At 40.2% G+C, this 21,009-nt stretch overlaps 1 protein-coding gene across 1 annotated transcript in view; it reads right to left on the reverse strand.

Moving 5' to 3' along the window:
• Positions 1-21,009, reverse strand: part of atp8b5b (ATPase phospholipid transporting 8B5b) — a 278,562-nt gene that overhangs the window by 64,779 nt on the left and 192,774 nt on the right. Inside the window, exons 16-19 of the mRNA XM_072571671.1 lie at positions 9,710-9,898; positions 9,487-9,602; positions 8,555-8,719; positions 6,421-6,532 (exon numbers count right to left, since the gene is read on the reverse strand). Coding sequence (XP_072427772.1) covers positions 6,421-6,532; positions 8,555-8,719; positions 9,487-9,602; positions 9,710-9,898 — 582 coding nt within the window. The remainder of the gene's footprint in view (positions 1-6,420; positions 6,533-8,554; positions 8,720-9,486; positions 9,603-9,709; positions 9,899-21,009) is intronic.

Consider the following 21,009-nt stretch of genomic DNA (forward strand, 5'->3'; position numbering starts at 1 on the left):
CTCCAGCAAAGCTCAGTGCAAGCTGGAAGAACAATACCTCACATTCTGCTTGGGAGCCATGTAACTTTTGGAATCAATATCAAGTTCAATAATTTTAGGGCCTGAGCACCTTCTTCATTGTCCTCACCAGAACCTCCACACACCAGACTTGTCATCACATGGACTACTATCACAACCCTTTGTCAGCCACTAACTGTCCCCATCAACAGCTATTCATTCTCTCAGGTTGACCTTTACCCATTCCTGTGTCTGCCCAATTATTTTTCTCTCTCTCCGGGCTCCATCTCCACCTATTGTTTATTCTTTCCCCTTTCCCCCAGCCCTTATATAGAAAATACACCAATCTGTCCAAACTCCAATTAGATCTAAAGAAGGGTCACTGGGCCCAAAGCATTAACTCTGTTTTCTCTCCACAGATGCTGGCAGACCTGCTGCTTTTTTTCAAGAATTTCTGATTTTCAGCACCAGTAGTTCTTTGGGTTTTTTCTGGTTGGTTCACTGACACTTTTATCTAAGTCATTTATATTATAAACGACAGAGATCCCAGCACTGAATCTTGTGGAACACCACTGGTCACAGACCTCCAGCCAGAAAAACATCCGTCCACAACTACCCTCTGTCTCCTGTGATCAAGCTAATTTTGTATCCAATTTTCTAACTTTCCATGGATTCCATGCAAATTAATCTTCTGAACCAGTCTAACATGAGGCAAGTTTTCAAATGCTTGTGTAAAGTCCATGTGGACAACATCCACTGCCCCACCTTCATTAATCAACTTTGTAACTTCCTCAAAAACGTCAATTAAGTTTGTGAGACAAGATCCCTTTCACATAAAACCATGCTGACCATCCCTAATAAGTCTACTTTTTTTCAAATGAGTGTAAATCTTGTCACTAGAACTCTTCTCTAATAATTACCATACCACTGCTGTGAGGCTCACTGGTCTATAATTTCTGAGATTATCCTTATTTCCCTCATTAAACAGAGAAACAACATTGGCTATTCTCCACACTTTTGGGACCTCACCTGTGGCTAACGAGGGTACAACGATCTCTGTCAAGGCCCCAGCAATCTCCTCCCTTACCTCCTTCAATATCCTGGGATTGATCCAATCAGGCCCCTCCCCCAAGTCCCTCCTCCCTCCCTTTTATCCTTGCCTGCTGGACACACTTTCCTCATTCCTGAAGAAGGGCTGAAGCCTGAAACGTCAATTCTCCTGTTCCTTGGATACTGCCTGACCTGCTGCGCTTTCCCAGCAACACATTTTCAGCATCGATCCAATCAGGCCATGGGGACTTTTCTACCTTAATGTTTTTCAAGAAATCCAACACCTCCTCCCTTCTTAATATCGACAAGCCTCAGAATATCAACATACTCCTCCCTAATCTTACCTTAGTGAATACTGATGAGAAGTACTCATTAACAACTTCCACTCACTTATTCTGGCTCCATCAATAAATTCCCAACTTTGTCCTTGAGTGGATATACCATTTCCCTAGTTAATATTTTGCTCCTAAAATATGTATAAAATCTTACTTGCCAAGGATATTTTGTGGCCCTGGCAAATTTTCCTAACTTCTTAAGTTCTTTTCTGCTTCCTTTCTATTCCTTAAGAGCCTTGTTTCATTCCAGTTTCCAAAACTTACATGTACATCTTTGCTCTTGTGACTTAAGCTTCCAATATTTCTTGTCATTCAAGGTTCCTAAATCTTACCATCCTTATCACCCACAGCATCAGATATGGATTTACACTCAAACAGCTACTTCCAATTTAATTTCTCCAGTTCCTGTCTAATATTGTTGTAATTAGCCTTCTCCCATTTTAGCACTTCCATCAGATTTATCCTTACCGATAACTTCCTTGAAGCTCACAGAATTATAATCATCATTGAAACTTCAATCACCTGGCCAGGCTCAGTCTCCATTACAAAGTCTTGTACAGTCCCTTCCATTGTACTATCTGCACATTGTTTCAAGAAACACTCCTGGATGCACCTAACAAACTCTGGTCCATCTATGTCACTAACACTAAGGAAATCTCAGTCAATCTAAGGTAAGTTAAATCACCCACTACAACAACTCTTTTCGCAGCAGAGAACGGTGGGAGCTGGGCGGAAGTAAAGTCAGAGCGCAACGCCGGTTGGGAAGTTAAGTGATTGTTATTTGAGTGGGTGTGTTCTAGACCCAGGTCTTACAAAGTAGGGCCTCTCTCCCACCCTCCTCCTCTAACCTAAATTAAAAGTCCACAGACTTGCCCCAAAAAGAGGGTCCAAGGAAGTTCCTGTGGATTGAAGAATGAGGCTTTAGCTCAGGAGTCTTTGACAAGGAAATTGAGTGATGTGATTACGCCACAGTTGAAGAGGGTGAAGACATGACTGCCAAGCTGGTTCAGTGTGCGTTGTGCTTGATGTAAGATGTCAACGACTCTGGTGTGTCTGGCTCGTATAAGTGTGGAAAGTGTGTGCACGTTCAGCTACTGACAGAGCATATTGCAGCACTGATGAAAGAACTCGAGGACCTTAGGCTCATCCGAGAGAACGAGATCTTTCTGGAAAGGATCTTCAGCGAGGTTATTACACCGACCATACCAGAAGAGAGCAGACGAAGAGGAGGGCAGAGAGGAGACAGGTGCAAGAGACGTCGGGGGAAGTACCTGTCAGGAACAAGTTGAATCTTTTGGAAACAGTAGAGACAGATGACACTGCCAGTCTGCGAGGCCGCCAGGTCTGTCAATCAAAGGTTGGCATGGAGACAGCCCGGAAGAGTTGGACATCGCACAGAGCCGTGGTAATAGGGGACTCCAAAGTGAGAGGAACTGACCGAGGTTTTTGTGGCAGCAGGCGGGACTTAAGGATGGTGTGTTGCCTTCCTGGTGCCAGGGTTAAAGACATCATTGACAGAGTGCAGGACATCTTCAAGGATGAAGGTGAAGAGCCAGAGGTGGTGGTACATGTCGGCACAAATGATGTCGGGAAGAAGAAGAAGAACATACTACAGCGAGACTTTGGAGAACTAGGAAGAAGGCTGAAAAGCAGGACGTGCAGGGTGGTTATCTCCGGTTTGCTACCAGTTCCTTGGGCTGGTGAGGCCAGAAACAGGGAGATAATGGACTTGAACGTGTGGCTGGGGAACTAGTGCAGGAAGCAAGGACTTAAATTCTTGGATCACTGGGGTATGTTTTGTGGTAAGCATAAATTATATAAGAGAGACAGTTTGCACCTTAATAGGTTAGAGACTGGTATTCTGGCAGGCAGGTTTGCACTGCAACACAGCTATGTTTAAACTAAGTAGCGGCGGGGGGGGGGGACAAACTGGATGTTTAAGGAAATTGAGGGGAAAGTTAGAACAGGGGAAGTCAACAAAGACAACTGTACCAATGAGGCAGAAAACTCAAAAGGGGATCATGCTGTAAGGTTGAGTGAAATAGGAGTTGATGGGAAGGGTGAGGGCAGTAACAAATTAAAAATACTATACATGAATGCACGAAGAATTAGAAATAAGATGGATGAGCTTGAGGCTCTTTTGGAAATTGGCAGATACAATATTGTGGGAATAACTGAGACGTGGCTTCAAGTGGACAGGGCCTGAGAAATGAATATTCAAGGCTACACGTGCTTTCATAAGGACAGACTGACGGGCAGAGGGGGTGGGGTGGCCATATTGGTAAGGGATGATATTCAGTACCTTGTGCGGGGGGACCTAGAATCAGGGGATGTAAAGTCAGTGTGGATAGAGCTGAGAAATTCTAAGGGTAAAAAGACCCTCTTGGGAGTTATCTACAGGCCCCCAAACAGTCATCTGGATGTTGGATGTAAGTTGAATCAAGAGCTGAAATTGGCCTGTCGCAAAGATGTTACTGCAGTTGTTATGGGGGATTTCAACATGCAGGAGACTGGGAGAATCAGGATGGTATTGGACCTCAAGAAAGAGACTTTGTGGAATGCCTCCGAGATAGATTCTTAGAACAGCTGGTGCTGGAGCCTACCAGGGAGAAGGCAATGCTGGATCTGGTATTGTGCAATGAACCAGAATTGATCAGGGACTTCGAAGTGAAGGAGCCATTGGGAAGTAGTGACCATAATACAATAAGCTTCAATCTGCAATTTGAGAGGGAGAGGGTACAATCGGAAGTGACAATATTTCTGTTGAATAAAGGGAACTGTGGTGCTATGAGGGAGGAGCTGGCCAAAGTTCAGTGGTGCAATACCTTAGCAGGGATGACAGTGGAGGAACAATGGCAGATATTTCTGTGCATAACGTAGAAGATGCAGAATCAGTTCATTCCAAAAAGGAAGAAAGATCCTAGGAGGAGGCATGGAATGCCGTGGCTGATGAGGAAAGTTAAGAAAAATATAAAGTTAAAAGAGAAAAAGTATAACATAGCAAAGATAAGTGGGAAAACGGAGGACTGGGAAGCTTTTAAAGAACAACAGGATTACTAAGAAGGAAGTACGCAGAGAAAAAATGAGGTACGAAAGTAAACTGGCCAAAAATATAAAGGAGGATAATAAAAGCTTTTTTAGGTATGTGAAAGGCAAAAAAATGGTTAAGACTAAAATTGGGCCCTTGAAGACAGAAACAGGGGAATATATTACGGGGAACAAAGAAATGGCAGAATAATTGAATTGGTACTTCAGATCTGTGTTCACTGGGGAAGACACAAGCAATCTCCCTGAGGTGACAGTGGCTGAAGGACCTGCACTTAAGGGAACTTATTTTTACCAGGAATTGGTTTTGGAGAGACTGTTAGGTCTGAAGGTTGATAAGTCCCCGGGGCCTGATGGTCTACATCCCAGGATCTACTGAAGGAGGTGGCTCGAGAAATCGTGGATGCGTTGGTGATTATTTTCCAGAGTTCGATACATTTGGGATCAGTTCCTGCGGATTGGAGGGTGGCTAATGTTGTACCACTTTTTAAGAGAAAGTGAGAGAGAAAGCAGGAAATTATAGACCAGTTAGTTATAGACCAGAGGGCACTGGAGGCCCAGTCTCTGGATTCATTTAAGAAAGAGTTGGATATAGCTCTCATGGATAGTGGAATCAAGGGTTATGGGTATAAGGCAGGAACAGGATACTGATTAAGGATGATCAGCCATGATCATATTGAATGGTGGTGCAGGCTCGAAGGGCAGAATGGCCTACTCCTGCACCTATTGTCTATAACTCTGTTGTATTCACATCAATCCCTGATCTGCTTACATATCGGTTCCTGGCTATTGGGAGGCCTATAGAATAACCTCATCATAGTAACTGGACTCTTCTTATTCTTAAGTCCTACACATATGGCCTTGCTGGATGAGCCCTCCAAGATATCCTCTCTCAGTATAGCTGTGAAATTCTCCTTAATTAATAATGCAACTCCTCACTCCTTTTATATCTCTTTCTATCATGTTTGAGATATTTAACCCTGGAACACTGAGGTGCCAGTCCTGCCTTTCTCTCAACTAAGTTTCTGTAATAGCTACCACATTATAGTCCAGGCCCTGAGTTAATCTGCTTTATCTGTTGTACTTTTTGCATTAAAGGAAATGCATTTCAGATCGCCAGTTCTGCCATGGTAATTAACCTGGCCCTGCCTGCTCTTCCTATCAGACTTGCTTGATTTAACTTCTATCTTCTCCTCAATACATTTGCTGATGTACTGTTCTATTTCCTATCCATTGCCACACTCATTTAAACCCTCTGAATTAACAATATCCTTCTTGTTTCACTGACTTTAATTCACAGAATTGTGACAGCTCGAAAGGAGGCCATTTGCTTCATCGCATCTGCACTGGCTCTCTGAATAAAGTTTCAATTGGTGCCATTTCCCTGCCTTCTCCCTATATTGATGGTGAAGGGCAACTCTTGGTTTGCATCCCTTAATTGGATGCACAGCTAGGCTTTAAATATGAAGCTGGCAATAGGAAGCCTTGGAGGTCCTGGTAGTGGTGAGTACTGTGGGTAAAACTGATACAATGAGTGGGATGCCATGGGTTGTGGTGCACAGAAATCAGGCAACAATAAAGTGAGAAATCTCGCTTTGTGAGAGAAACTCAATGAAACTCAATAAAATTGACAATTGGTCTATGTCTGGTAAAACTCAGCCCATAATTGTAATAACCAAAAGCAATGATTATTATTTACTGTTCTAGTTTAAGAGAGGTGGAACAAGGAACAACAGAAGCTACTTTCACTATTACTGTATGGTGTTGTTTGCCTTTAGATCGCAATCAGTCAAAGGTAAATGAGGACCTTTAGTACTTTCATTAAATCTCACATTTGCTGCAACTTCCCCCTTGCAAATAGTAGGTTTGAAATCCAATGCACTATCCCATGGAGTCGTGACAACCATCATTAAAAAAAACTGTCAGAAATCAAAATACTTTTGAAATGCTAGCTATTTCTTTCTTTCAGTAGCAAATCATAAAATGTATATACCTTGTTTGTCACCCGTAAGGACCCAAATCTTGATATTTGCTTTTGAGAGTGTTTCAATTGTCTGTGGAACACCATCTTGGAGTTTATCTTCAACTGCTGTAGCACCCAACAACTGCAAAAAGAAAAGCTGATGGAAACATGTTGGAAAATAAATTTTCCTAAATATCTCTCATATAATTGTCCTTGTTTATAAAATTATGAGAGGCATGAACAGGGTGGATAGTTGGGGTCTCTTTCCTAGAGTGGAAATGTCAAATTCTAGGGGGCATAGGTTTAACGGGGAAGGGAAAAAGTTTAAAGGAGATGAGCAAGGCAAGTTCTTTTTACACAGAGGGTGGTAGGTGCCTGAAATGCAGTGCCAGAGAGATGGTAGAAGCAGATACAATAGCAATGTTTAAGTTAAAAATCATACAACACCAGGTTATAGTCCAACAGATTTATTTGGAAGCACTAGTTTTCGGAGCGCTGCTCCTTCATCAGGTGATTGTGGAGTATAAAATCTTATATTCCACAGCCACCTGATGAAGAAGCAGTGCTCCGAAAGCTGGTGCTTCCAAATAAACCTGTTGAACCATGACCTGCTGTTGTATGATCTTTAACTTTGTAAACCTCAGTCCAACACCAGCACCTCCAAATCATAATGTTTAAAAGGCATTTGAACAGGCACATCAACAAGCAGGGAACAGAGGGATACAGACCATGTGCAGGCAGATGTGACTCGATTAGAATGGCATCATGGTTATCAAAGACATGGTGGGGTAAAGGGCCTGTTTCTTACCTGTGCTGTTATGTCTTATGTTCTATCACTGTGTTTGAAGGCCAGTATTGGCAGTGTTTTGCTATCATGTCATTGGAACTGTTTTAAGTTTGTTTTATGACAGTAATTATGTGACAGTTTTCAGCTTTTTATTCCAAATATTTATTTTATATATAATGTGTATCGTTATTTCTGATCATTTTCCCTACTTCCATCTTTAAGTTGTACTGGTGAAGGAAAAACACTGTGCTCCTATTCATTAAGATGCCAATTGCCTGGTGGCAAATTTATGCGGTTACACGCTTGTACATCTAATAAGTTACACTGCAAGTTTTTTTAGAACTGAGGGATGCAGAGGAAAAAAAAGCCTAACAGTCCATGCAGTGAGATGCCACACTCTGGCAGTTTCTACACAAACTAATGAATTTACTTTGTTCTACTCATCATGAACAAATTTCTTACAGAATTCCTGAAGTAGACATTAGGCTGCTATTTAATATATGCAAGGAGTCTAAAGCCCAGATGGGCCATCGAATGGGCCTAATGTTAGGAGTTCCAAATCTGTATTGGTATGTTAAAAGTGGGCACAATCGATATCAATTTCTACTCTGTTGTTTAGTAATGAGCTTAGGGGTATGAAAGATGTCAGGAATGTAACACTTTACACAGGCGGATGCAGTACATTGTTTGGAATGGCTCATTCTGTAGTGGACCTCATGATCATGTAGCTCTCAATTGTGGTTCCAAGTAGATGTCACCAGGCATCTTGGTGAGGATAGGCCACATCTTGGTGAGGATAGGCCTTATCGGGATCATTCTCATGGTGAGCAGCCATACGCTCTAGGTAAGCACAACGGCAAACACATTGATCTACTCTATCTCTTCATCAACTATTTTCTGTTTCTTGGGAAGGTTCAAGTGGCATATTGCACAATGTCCAAAACACCTTGAGCCTCTGCAACAGCAATGCCTCTGAGAAGGAAGCCTGTGAACCCGCAGAAGATGCATTGACACACCCTCAACCAGCATAGGGACATTTGCTTTGTTGGGAACTCTGGTGAGATGAGGTGAGACATTATCTTTGAGCATGTCACTGGCTTGAATGGAAGAAGAAATGCCCAAAGTTTCTGGCACTCAAAGGACTGTCAAGGAGTAGGCACTTGAGTCCTGCATAAAAAATGAGCATCCATGCTCAGCCAAACATTGCAAGGGCAACCTTCAGAAAGAACCGGGGACTATTAGTCAGGTAAGCTTGGACCTTGGACCAGATGGCAACCAGACAGTGATCTTTGGTTTTAAAGATAACAAGGTGTGAGATCCAGGTACTTATTAAGAGAATAATGCCACAAATGATGTAGATAATATTAAGTAGTTTACCGTTAAGTCTTTTTCAATTTCTTCATACAATTCAGACAGTAGTTCTTCACGATTTTCTAATGAAGTACTTGCTTCCTGGTACCGTTCTTGCCAGTTTGTAAAATATACTTTATTTAATTCTTTATATGCCAAGGCTAATGTGCGTAAACCATCACCTGCAAACTCCTATAATTTTGAAATTAGACTTTAGTCTGTGACTACATGGTAACAAAGCTATCCTATAAAACAGACATACTGCTCAATGATCTCAAAAACTCTGACAGGATAAATACAACTCACAATCCTAGGTTGGAATAATGGGTACTCATGAGTAGCTTTAAAAGGGTTGGGGTGCGCGCCAAAGATACTGACTGCTGAGAATGATTCTGAGCATGATGCTGCTGATTATCTGCCAATATTAACACATGCATCATCAAAAGAAGTGCCTTACCATGCACTTTCTCCTGTCCTTGCAGGAGAAAGAGGCACATAATACCCTGAAAATGTGGAAGGAATCCAATAGATAAAAAGACACCCATTCTGCAGAATATCGTAGTAAAGGTGGAGTGTGTAATGGTAATAGTCAGATCACGGACCAGAAAAATGTTGGCATTGGCAAAATGGTACACACAGAAGACAGGGATTGCCAAAGGCAATGTGCTTGTCTTCAGGATGAATTGTACTCAACCTTCTTGACAGTGTGCCATACAAAATTGTATTGTTTTATCTCCTGCTGTTTGTGATCTCCACCAATCGCCCCATCTGTTGTTGGAGTTACACATATGTACAGCATTCCTTTGCTCCACATGTCTCATGTATATCGACATGACAAGGTCACCATTCACCAAATAACAACAAAGGCACCCATAAATTAACAAATCAAAATAATTTAAACAGTTTAAAACTGAATATTACTACTACTGATTTTAATGATGTATTATATATTCACTTACATCAAGATGTGTTGTAGTTATGTCTCTTAATTGTTGAGATGAAGCACTAAGTCTCTCAAACACAATGGTGTCAGCCCCCTTACAGTATAAATAGAGTTTCCCATCAGGATGTCGAACTAAACAACAAAATAAAACATGAGGTAAACAAATGAATATTGCACATTACTCATAACCTCAATGAAGGTAAAATGATTTATATTTATTTCAAAAATAACAAACTCACCTACAACAGACATTCTTTTCCTTACATTATCAAAGTCCAGAATAGAAAGCAGTTCATAGACTACAGTTTTACCCATTTCAACTAGAGTTATTGTCTCAGGGGTACGGGACAAGAAAACAAAGCCAAAATTTCTTGCTGCAGTGACAAGTGCACCTTCATCTGGAGACTGAGCCTGATATATCAGGATACCTTCAGGAAAAAGGAAAGCATGTCATAAAGTGATATACATCAGAGAAAATTGCAGTTACATCTAATACCAAAGGGTTAAAATTGATTACTCAGGGGTTAATTAATTAAATAGAGATCGATGTTTTTACTCAGAGAGCAGTGCAGGTGTGAAATACCCTGACTGTAATAGTAGTAGACTTGCCAACTTTCAAGGCATTTAAATTGTCATTACATAAACAAATGGATGATAATGGAATAGTGTAGGCTAGATGGGCTTCACACTGGTTTCACAGGTCGGCGTAACATCAAGGGCCGAAGGGCCTGTACTGCGCTGTAATGTTCCATGTTCTAATATAATTTATTTCTTACAAAAATACAGTAGATTTTATATAGAGTCATAGAGATGTACAGCATGGAAACACACCTTCAGTCCAACTCGTCCATGCTGACCAGATAGCCCAACCCAATCTAGTCCCACCTGCTAGCACCCGGACCATATCTCTCCAAACCCTTCCTATTCATCTACTCATCCAAATGCCTCTTAAATGTTACAATTGTACTAGCCTCCACCACATCCTCTGGCAGCTCATTCCATACAGGTACCACCCTCTGCGTGAAAAAGTTGCCCCTTAGGTCTCTTTTATATCTTTCCCCTCTCACCCTAAACCTATGCCCTCTAGTTCTGGACTCCCGACCCCATTTATCCTATTCTATTTATCCATGCCCCTCATAATTTTGTAAACCTCTATAAGGTCACCCCTCAGCCTCCAACGCTCCAGCCTGTTCAGCCTCTCCCTATAGCTCAAATCCTCCAAGCCTGGCTGTTCAATAGATAGCATTTCTTTAAAATGTTAATTTGATTGCATTACGGCATTCTGCCGTTTCCTGCAGTTCTGCTATGCTAATTATCACATATAAAATCTGAGATTTTGTTAACACAAGGTAAGTAAGGAGATTAATCTGAGAAATGGTCGGGATATGCCAGATGGCGGTGGCAAAGGATGAGGGCAGTGGTAGTAAGCGGTAAGGTGGCACTGAAAGATGGGGGCGGCAATAGTCAGGGCCACGAGGGATAGTAGCAGCAGCGATGTGGTAGTCAGGGCTAAAACTTTGAGTGGCAGCAAAGTCTGGCATGCCCAGGTAGATCTTAGCCCCTTAGCCCATGTGGATGAAAGCATGCTCTGCGCAGGAGGGAGCAAGCCCTCTTGGGGAAGCCCAACTTGGAACATCTGCAGTCCCATGACTCAAGGGACCATAATGTTTGCCATTTTAACTTTGATTTCTTTATTTCTCAATTTCTGTAACTAAGATTTTGTACCTAAGATGGTGCCGTGTGAGGTGACATTGTATAATTTTTGTTATACTCTAGTACCTTGTGCTTGTGTACACATTATAATAAAACCTAAATCTAAATATCCTGCTTCTTCTCACCACAGGAAAGTAAAAAGAAGCTGAACCTCAGCACTTGCCATATCCAATCAGTAGTTTCTGCCTCAGATTTGCTGCCGGCCACCTCCTTAATTATGGTTATGTTTAAGTCATGCTGTTGATAAAGCCATCAAGCTGTTATTTTTAAATTTTAATCACCATCTCACTATAAGCCCTGTAAATGGTATGATTTGTCGTTTATTGATTATTGCTGAAAAAAGACCTATTTTGTTGAATATTTTGTTTTGCATTCATCAGAGTAATTCTCATGAATTTCAAAGAGAAAACAATCTTTCTATCCTGCAATTCTCTGGTTCATTTGTCAGGGCAATGCCTTTCCCAATCAAAGTCAAGATTAGAGTGGTGCTGGACAAGTACAGCAGGTCAGGCAGCATCCAAGGAGCAGGAGAGTCGACATTTCAGGCAAAAGCCCTTCATTGGGAATAAGGCCTCATTCCTGATGAAGGGCTTTTAACCGAAACGTCGACTCTTCTGCTCCTCGGATGCTGCCTAACCTGCTGTGGTTTTCAAGCACCATTCTAATCTTGACTTTGATTGGGAAAGGCATTGCCCTGATAAATGAAACAGAGAATTGCAGGATAGAAAGATTGTTTTCTCTTTGAAATTCTTGAGAATTACTCTGATGAATGCAAAACAAAACATTCTAATCTCCAGCATTTGCAGTACCCACTTCCACCTTTTCCGATCAAAGTCAACATGCCTTGTTTAAATTTGAGCAAAGATTGGAAATTAGCTCTCAGTAATCATATAACTAGTGCAACGGCCATGGCAACAGCTCTACCAATGAAGGTCCACTTGCTAATCAATCAGCCTGCTCTTCTCATCCTGTTAAAAAAATACTATTTTCCCATTGTAAATTATCCTGATGAATGTAAGACAAAATTATTCAAGCCCTCTTTGGTCCATCAAGGCTGAGGTGGGTCGGAGAGTGATAATGAAATATGAGGCCTTTAAGGTACTGCAGTGGTCTGAACAAAATGTAAACATTGCTAAAAGGAGACAAGAAATAAATATTTAATCTTGTATTCATCAGGACTAGAATGCAAGAAATATACTTGAAAAAAAGGGACCACAATTTATACAGCATGAGAAGGTGGTGCTCATTGATTGGGGAACCATTGGAATGGCAGCAGGTAGAGATAACTATTAATTATCATTGTCAGGATAGGCAGGTAGATACTGATTGGTCATGGTATTGCCATGCGAGTGCAGTAAATATCGGCAGTCTCCATGTCTCACTTTTGTTCAATTTATGTACAAATTCTTTTTGCCAACATAAAACAGAGTCTAGTTTATTAATATATGTAGGTCTAGCATGTGCAAATGCATTACACTACAAACCTGGCAGATAATCTTTAAATTGATTTTTGGTATTGTTCAGATTATTTAAAAAATGGTATCAATAGCAGAATCATAGATAATAGTGGATACATGGAGCACAGATGTCTCACAAGGTTATCAATAAGATTGATCCTATAGCCAGTGGAACTGCATGAATCCCAATGTGTATGTCACCCAGTATAGTAGCTCAGAACCCTACTGGCTGATTTCTCGACTAATATACCAAGGATAGGCAGCCTATTTGATTGCTGCATTTCAATGGTAGATGCGAGTGAGGATAAGGTTTATTAAGCTATGCAAAGAAATTCTTTAATGTAGCTCTGAACTGAAATATCACAATGGTCATATATCAAAAGTATACAAATTAGTGGTCATTTCATTTAAGACACACTATCATAGTTAGCAACAAAGGTTTGAGCAAGAGTTCGGCCTAGACAGGATCCCATGGCAATGCTAGCTATTTGTACATATATGGCACCATTGAAACAGAATTTAACTACATGAATTGCAAAGTTCCTGAATTCCCTGAAAACAGATTCAAATAACGTGGACATATAGGTTTGACCCCTGACAAGGCAGACATACCAGAAGTATACAAGGGATCAGAACCTTCAATTATCCAGAGAAATTGGGATATGGCTCAGCTAGCAATACCCACATCTCACAAGCGAATAAAAACCTAAATCCTACAGAAGGGAAGAAACGGGGAAGACTCAGAGTACCAGTATTCAATATAATGAAGGCTTCTGGTAGAGTTAAGAGTAACTGATATCATTGGCTGGCAGGCAGGTAGGTCCAGTGATCAGACGGCAAAGTTTAATGTAACTGGCAACAGAACCAGAGGACAGGTGACAGAGTTTTAATATAATGAGTTGCTATGAGCTAAATATACTGTCATCAGGAATGGTGGAATTCTAATGTATATAAAAGGACTGGATTTAAAATTAGAAAGGAACATTTTCAAAGCCAGAAAAAAGAGAAATAAAGAAAACGGTTCATTCATTTGTCCTAAAGTCTCATTTGTCATTGACTTCTCTTTATATTGCAATAATATCTTTTTGCTTTTGCTTCATAAGTCAACACATACTCAGTAGTTTCTAAAGCCCAGTGAATACAAGCCTAATCATCCCAATCTTTCCCGCAACAGTCCTGTCAGCCCAGGAACGAGGCTGATGAACATTTGATGCACTCCATCAATGACAATTGTATCCTTCCTTCGTCATGAAGATCAAAACTGCACACAACACTCCAGGTGTGGTCTCGCCACAGACCTATACATCTCTAGTAAAACATCCTTGCTCCTGTACTCAAATCGTCTTGCAATAAAGGCCAACATGCCATTTGTCTTCCAAACTGCTTGCTGAACCTACCTGCTTCCTTTCAGTAACTGTGTACGAGGACACTCAGGTCTAGAGTACATCAACATTTCCCAAGCTATCATTAAATAATACACTGCTATTCTGTTTTCTTTCTGACTGAGGTATAGAACTTCACACTTATTCACATTATATTGCATCTGCCATGTATTTGACCTCTTACCTAACTTGTCTAAATTGACTTGAAGCCTCTTTACATCCTCCTCACCACGTACAAATCACCTACTTTTGTGACATCAACAAATATGGGAATATTACATTTGATTCTCTCATCTAAATCATTGATATATATTATGAATAGCAAGGGCCCAAGCACTGATTACTGCGGTACTCTTCTTATCACCGTCTTCTACTCTAAACACCCATTTTTTTCCTACTCTGCTTCCTGTCGACTAACCAGTTCTCAATCTATACCAGTACACTACCCTAAATATCCTGTGCTTAAATTTGTACACTAGCCTCTTATGTGGGATTGTGTAAAAGCTTTGTGAAAATCCAAGCACATATAAATTCACATTGATTAACTTTATTGAATCTTTTGACGTTTTCTAAGTGTCCTGTTATCCCATCCTTTACAATAGGGCTTAGCACTTTCCAACTGCTGATGTTAGGCTCACCTGTTTGCAATCCCTTATTTTCTCTCTCCCCTCCTTTTCAGATAGTGGGGTTACATTTACACTCTCCAATCTGCTGAGAGTGTTCCAGAATGTACAATATTTCAGAAGAAGGCAACCAATGCATCCAGTAATTCCATGGTTACCTCCTTTAGAACACAGAGATGTAAATTATCATACACTGGGGTTTTATTAGCTTTCAGCCCTATTAGTTTATTCAGCACTTTAGTTCCACTTTCTCATAAGATTCTTCAATTCCTAGCGTTTCTAGGAAATAATAAGTGTCTTCTTCCATGAACAGAGACTTGAAGTAAATGCTTAATTACTTTCCTGTTTACTTGCTCTCCATTATAATTATTCTGTTTCAGATGTAAGGAGCCTACATTTGTCTTCACTAATCATTTTCTTTTTACATAATTATAAATGACTTTACAGTCTGCTTTTATGTTCCTTGCAAGTTTATTCTTATACTGTATGTTCTCATCTTAATAAATTTCTTGGTCCACCTTTGCTGAACTTAAAATATTCCCAACTAGCAGGCTAACCAATACTTTTAACAAATTTATATGGCTCCACTTTGATCTAATATTATCCTTAATTTATTTTGTTAGCCATGGTTGAGCCATTGTTTCTTGTGTTTTTGTGCCAGAAATGAATGCACAACTGTTGCAATAGATGTGTTTCTTTGTTAAATACTGTCAATTTGCCTATCCAACATCATGCCTTTTTTAAAAACTATCTAATATATTGTAATGACTTGGAAGTGCCAGTGTTGGACTGGGGAGGACAAAGTTGAAAATCATACAACACCAGGTTCTTGCTCAACAAGTTTATTTGGAAGCACTAGCTTTTGGAACATTACTCCTTCCTTACAACTACCCGATGAAGGATTGGCGCTCCAAAAGCTAATGCTTCCAAATAACCTGTTGGGATTATAATCTGGTGTTGCGTGATTTTGAATTTAATATATTGTAGACAACTTATCACTCATTCCTTTGCGGTATGCTATGTTTAGATTTTGGACCCTAGATTTGAATTTGACCACTTCGCTTTCCATCCCAATAAAGAATTGCATTAAGCTATGGTCGCCCTTCTCTAAAAGAAGATGCATAACAAAACAGCTAATCAACCCCTGCTCATTGCACAATACCAAATCTAGGATAACTTGTTCCCTAGTTGGTTCCTTAATGCCTTGATCTATAAAAACATCTTGTCTTTTGCTAACACAAGGAATTCATTCACTACAGTATTATTACTGGTGTGGTTTGCCAAGCCTCTATAGATAAAAGTAATCCATGATATGTAGCACTCCATTACATGTTTCTCTAATTTCCTTTGTTTTAGTACTGTTCATCTTACTAATACTGTTTGGAGGAGGCCCATAACCAAATCCCACTAATGTCCACCTTTGTTGCTTCTTAGCTCTACCTACATTTTTTTAATTTGCTCAAAGGATGTGGGGATTAACGGCTTAGCTAACAGTTATTGACCATTCTTAATTTCCAGGAGGTAAGAGTCAGCCATATTGCTTTTGGCCTCAAGACACATGTAAGCTAGACCAGATAAAATTGGCAGATTTCCTTCTGTAAAAGGAATTAGTGAACCAGATAGGTTTTTACAACGATCAACAATAGTTACATGGTTGCCGTTAGGCTAGTTTTTCATTCTAGATTTTAACTAAATTCAAATTTCACTATCTGCCATAGTTCATGTCCATCTTCGCGAGTTTGGATCACTAGTCCAGTGACATTACCACAGATTTGTTTGCTAGCTCAATATCCTTTGTCACTATTACACTTTTGTCTTTTGCTAACAATATCACTCCATCAGACCTTTCCTAAAGATTGAATACCCCTGGATGTTGATTGCTGGCTTTGGTCACCTTGTAGCCCTAACACTGTAATTGTAATCACATTATACCTGTTTTCAATTACTAGCTGTGTTAATTTAGCAACTTTACTGCTAATGCTACATGCATTCAGATACTGTAACTTTACATTTCTCTTCCTAATGCATTTTTAACATAAATTTTTCATACAAAAGCCCTACATGTTACCAGCCTTCATTTCCTCTGACTCCATTTTTGCTTTCTATTTTTCTACCTTTCATTTCCATCTTTGTTTTCCTTCCTCTTTTCTCCCACACAGAACTAACACATGTCCCTAAATGCTTTGCCAGGATATTGGTCCTCATCCTCCTGGGGTGAAGCCTCTTCAGCTTGAACAGGCCCCATCTTCCCCAGAATCAAACTCAATGCCTTAGAAATTCAAATGCCTCCCATCCACATCACCTTCCTAGTCATGCAATCCTATTAATTAATTCACTAGCATATGGTATGGGACATAATCCTGAAATTATGAATTTGCATTTCAATTTATTTCCTAACTTTCTATGTTTTTCCTGAAGGACTCCATCCCTCTCTTGTGATGATACTATGACTTTAAGAGGTATATTTTGTTCTGGATTGAGGCAGATGTGTCGAACAGTCTGTTCCAAGCCAATAAACAACCTTGGGGTATTGGGGCTTGTTTTTTTTAAAGTTGTAAAAAAATAGAAAGAGCATGAATGGGTAGAGTAGGCTTGCACAGAACCAAGATTTTGATTCAGCTTTCAGTAGTTATTGGGGTTCTGAAAGATTGAAAGATTGGAGTGACTGGGCTTGTATACCCTTGAGTTTAGAATGCTGAGAGGGGATCTGATCGAGACGTAAAAGATTATTCAAGAATTGGACACTCTGGAGGCAGGAAGCATGTTTCCGCTGATGGGTGAGTACTGAGCCAGAGGACACAGTTTAAAAATAAGGGGTAGGCCATTTAGAACAGAGATGAGAAAAAACTTCTTCACCCACAGAGTGGTGGGTGTGTGGAGTGCTGTGCCTCAGAAGACTGTGGAGGCCAAGTCTCTGGATACTTTCAAGAAAGAGTTGGATAGAGCTCTTAAGGATAGTGGAATCAAGGGTTATGGGGATAAGACAGGTACAGGATACTGATTCAGGATGATCAGCCATGATCATAATGATTGGTGGTGCTGGCTCGAAGGGCAGAATGGCCTACTCCTGCACCTATTCTCTATTGTCTATTGTCATACATCTCTCTCTGCTATAGTAAAACACTTGAATTCTCTCTTTCTGCCAGGAGTTTCTCTTGATGTTCTTTCCTACTGGACTGGAGAAACATTGAGTGTGAGACAATCTACTGAATTTGCCTTTGTCAAGGAGGAGTTTATGGGAAGTTATTACTTTGGAACAATATTGTATAGTATACAATATTGCTGATTAGTAGTTAAATAATCTATTATTGTATTAAGTTTTCCAATAGAGTTAAAGTTATACCAATTCTTCTTTCATTTGTTTGTAGCTTAAATATAGAGTAAGAATAAAGCATGTTTTGCTTAAAGCCAAGTAGTGTAACCAATTGAATTATCTCTGGAACACAGCACCTTACACTTACCTTTAAGTGAGATAAAAGTTAGATTCTAGGCTATGTCCTGATATATTTAAGGGGGGTTTCATATGGTCCATAATACTCTTATCTAATTTGTTGGAACTTACATGGATCAGACTTCTGCCTGTTTACCCTTGCCCTTCAGAGTCTGAATGTAGATATTTAATGACATCTTTGACTCTGGCAGCAGAGAGACAACATACCATACTAGTGTTGTATGTTGTATCTGTTGCCCCTATGTTAGAATTCCCAATAGCTATTGTTCTCCCACTCTATTTTTTCCCCTCAGTCTCTGCAGCAGCATAGTCCAACAGATTTGGCCTTTACTGCAGTCCCCTGGGAAACCATCTCCGAGCACTATCCAAAATGGAAAATCTATTAAAAAGGGAGATGAATCTCAGGATAGCTGTACTACCTGCCTAATGCTTTTACACTGTTTGGTGGTCACACTTTCTCTTTCTGCACACGCACTCATTATTTGTGGTATGACCATCTCACGGTATATACTCCATAAAGGCACAAATTTTAGGAGGCTCCATTGGATATCATTGGAAAGGAGACACACTGTTGAAGTTTTTTGTCATGCACTCATCACAACAGATGTAAGAATACAAATTCCAAACAGAACAATAAATTATATTACATGAGAAAAGGGTGCTCTAAGGTTGGCAAATGGACTCTGGTTGAGGTGTTACTGTGAATAACATACCAGTAAGTTATCCGGCAGGATTTTACTTAAATTTTAAAAATGCAACATGTCTTTGGTTGATCAAGGCATTGCTGCAGGGTATTCTTTTTATTTACTCATTCATGGAATGAGGGCGTTGCTGGCTAGGTTAGCATTCATTGCCCATCCCTAATTTCCCAGAGGACAGATAAGAGTGCAGCATATTGCAGTGGTTCTAGAGTCACATGTAGGCCAGATCAGGTAAGGATGACAGGTTTCGTTCCCTAAAGGGTATTAGTGAAACAGACGAGTTTTTTTCAACAACTGACAATGGTTTCATGGTCATCATTGGACCCTTAAATACAGATTTTTATTGGATCTAAATTCCACCATCTGTCATGGTGGGATTTGAACCTGGATGCCCAGAACATCACCTAGGTCTCTGGATTAATAGCTCAGCAATAATAGTACCAGGTTGCCACTTCTCTCCAAATACACTAGGAAAGAGCTGCCCCCATACTTCTATTTAGTTGAAAAAAGTACAGTATTTTGACCTATTCATTTTGTTATCTTTTGTGATAACTGAGCCACATTGTGAGCTTGTCTTAAACATTAATATAATTCTTCGTATACTTGGGATTGTTTGGTAAGATTAGATTAGATTCCCTACAGTGTGGAAGCAGGCCCTTCAGCTTAACCAGTATACACCGACCCTCCGAAGAGTAACCCATTCAGACTTATTTTCCTCTGACTAATGCACCTAACACTATGGGCAATTTAGCATGGCCAATTCACCTGACCTGCACTTCCTTGGCCTGTGGGAGGAAACCCACGCAGACACAGGGAGAATGTGCAAACTCCACACAGGCAGTCGCCCAAGGCTGGAATCGAACCTAGGAGCCTGGCGCTATGAGGCAGCAATGCTAACCATTGAGCCACTGTGCCATCTAAGTGCTATCTAATTATGGAATCACATCTCATTTTGGCCACCACATTCTGAGTTTTGCAAGTAAGGACTGGTTGAGTACAATCAGTACTCTGTTTGCTGTGAACAGACCAAATGGGGTTTGATTTAATCCACTATTCATTGAAACATACTGTCTACATGCCTGCATCACAGTTGAACTGAAATTCATAGGCTACATTAGTCATTTGTGTGGTAGGTGCAATGACTTTTGGGCTTGATAGCAGCATTCTCTTAAGAGGTAACACTGTGGCGTAATTGTATTAAACTGTTAGTTTCATCTTTGCTCAAAGTTTTGACATACCTTAGCCTTTGAGAGTAATCTGAAGAGACTGGACACTTTCCATGAGCAAAAATGATAGCTTATGGCTTATTCATGAGTGATATTTATCAAGCACTAAACTGATTGGGATAGCCACTAACCCCATAGGATAGCTCTGATGCATTCTATTTTGACATCATCAATCTCACCCAGTGTGCAAAAGACTTTGGGCTCTAATTATGGGTTTGCTGATAAGGCCAAGTTAGCAATGCATGGAACTAGTAGGAATCCCAACATGTAGACTGACCAGTGAAGGGAGACTGTAGTAGAAATCACAGTAACAAATTTCTCAGCTACCACATAAAAAAACCTTGTGAGACTGCTCCATTTTAAAACTGAATCTGAAATAGGTTGGAGCCATGAAGGTGCAGAAGAAACTTCTTAAAGTAGCTACAGTTACAAATATAGCAAACATATCATCCACATATCAGAAAGATACATCAGGTAAGTTAGGGGTCACTCCAATGAAAATGCATTTCTCATCAAGCCAATGAAAATGTTAGCAAGACCTGAACCTAAACTGGATCAACTGACAACACCATCTAACTGGGGATACATAATAACTGCAAGAGTTGTTGATAAGCTAATTAAGTTAATATAGTTTCAGACAATGGAGGCACATCTAGATGGTCATGACATAGTGCCAAGCACAATGACTATGGTTTTCTCGAGTGGCATGTTAGTGAATAGGCTCATAAGGTCGAATGAACACTTGGACATTCCACTGCTATTGATATGCATGCATTATATAGTCTTTGTAACTGGAAGATTTGTTCAGGACTTGTTGCAACTAACTCCACGGCTTGGCTGATTCACATTGTGCAAAACCTGTCATAGCTAAGTATGACATAAAAAGACATCAATTTTGTGTGTCTTCAGAAGCCCAAATATAAACAGATTAATGAACCATCAGAATGTATCCTATCATATGCACTGTCTTCCAAGTCTAACAAATG

The sequence above is a fragment of the Chiloscyllium punctatum genome, chromosome 1 (genome assembly GCF_047496795.1).
Source record: "Chiloscyllium punctatum isolate Juve2018m chromosome 1, sChiPun1.3, whole genome shotgun sequence".
Taxonomy (NCBI): domain Eukaryota; kingdom Metazoa; phylum Chordata; class Chondrichthyes; order Orectolobiformes; family Hemiscylliidae; genus Chiloscyllium; species Chiloscyllium punctatum.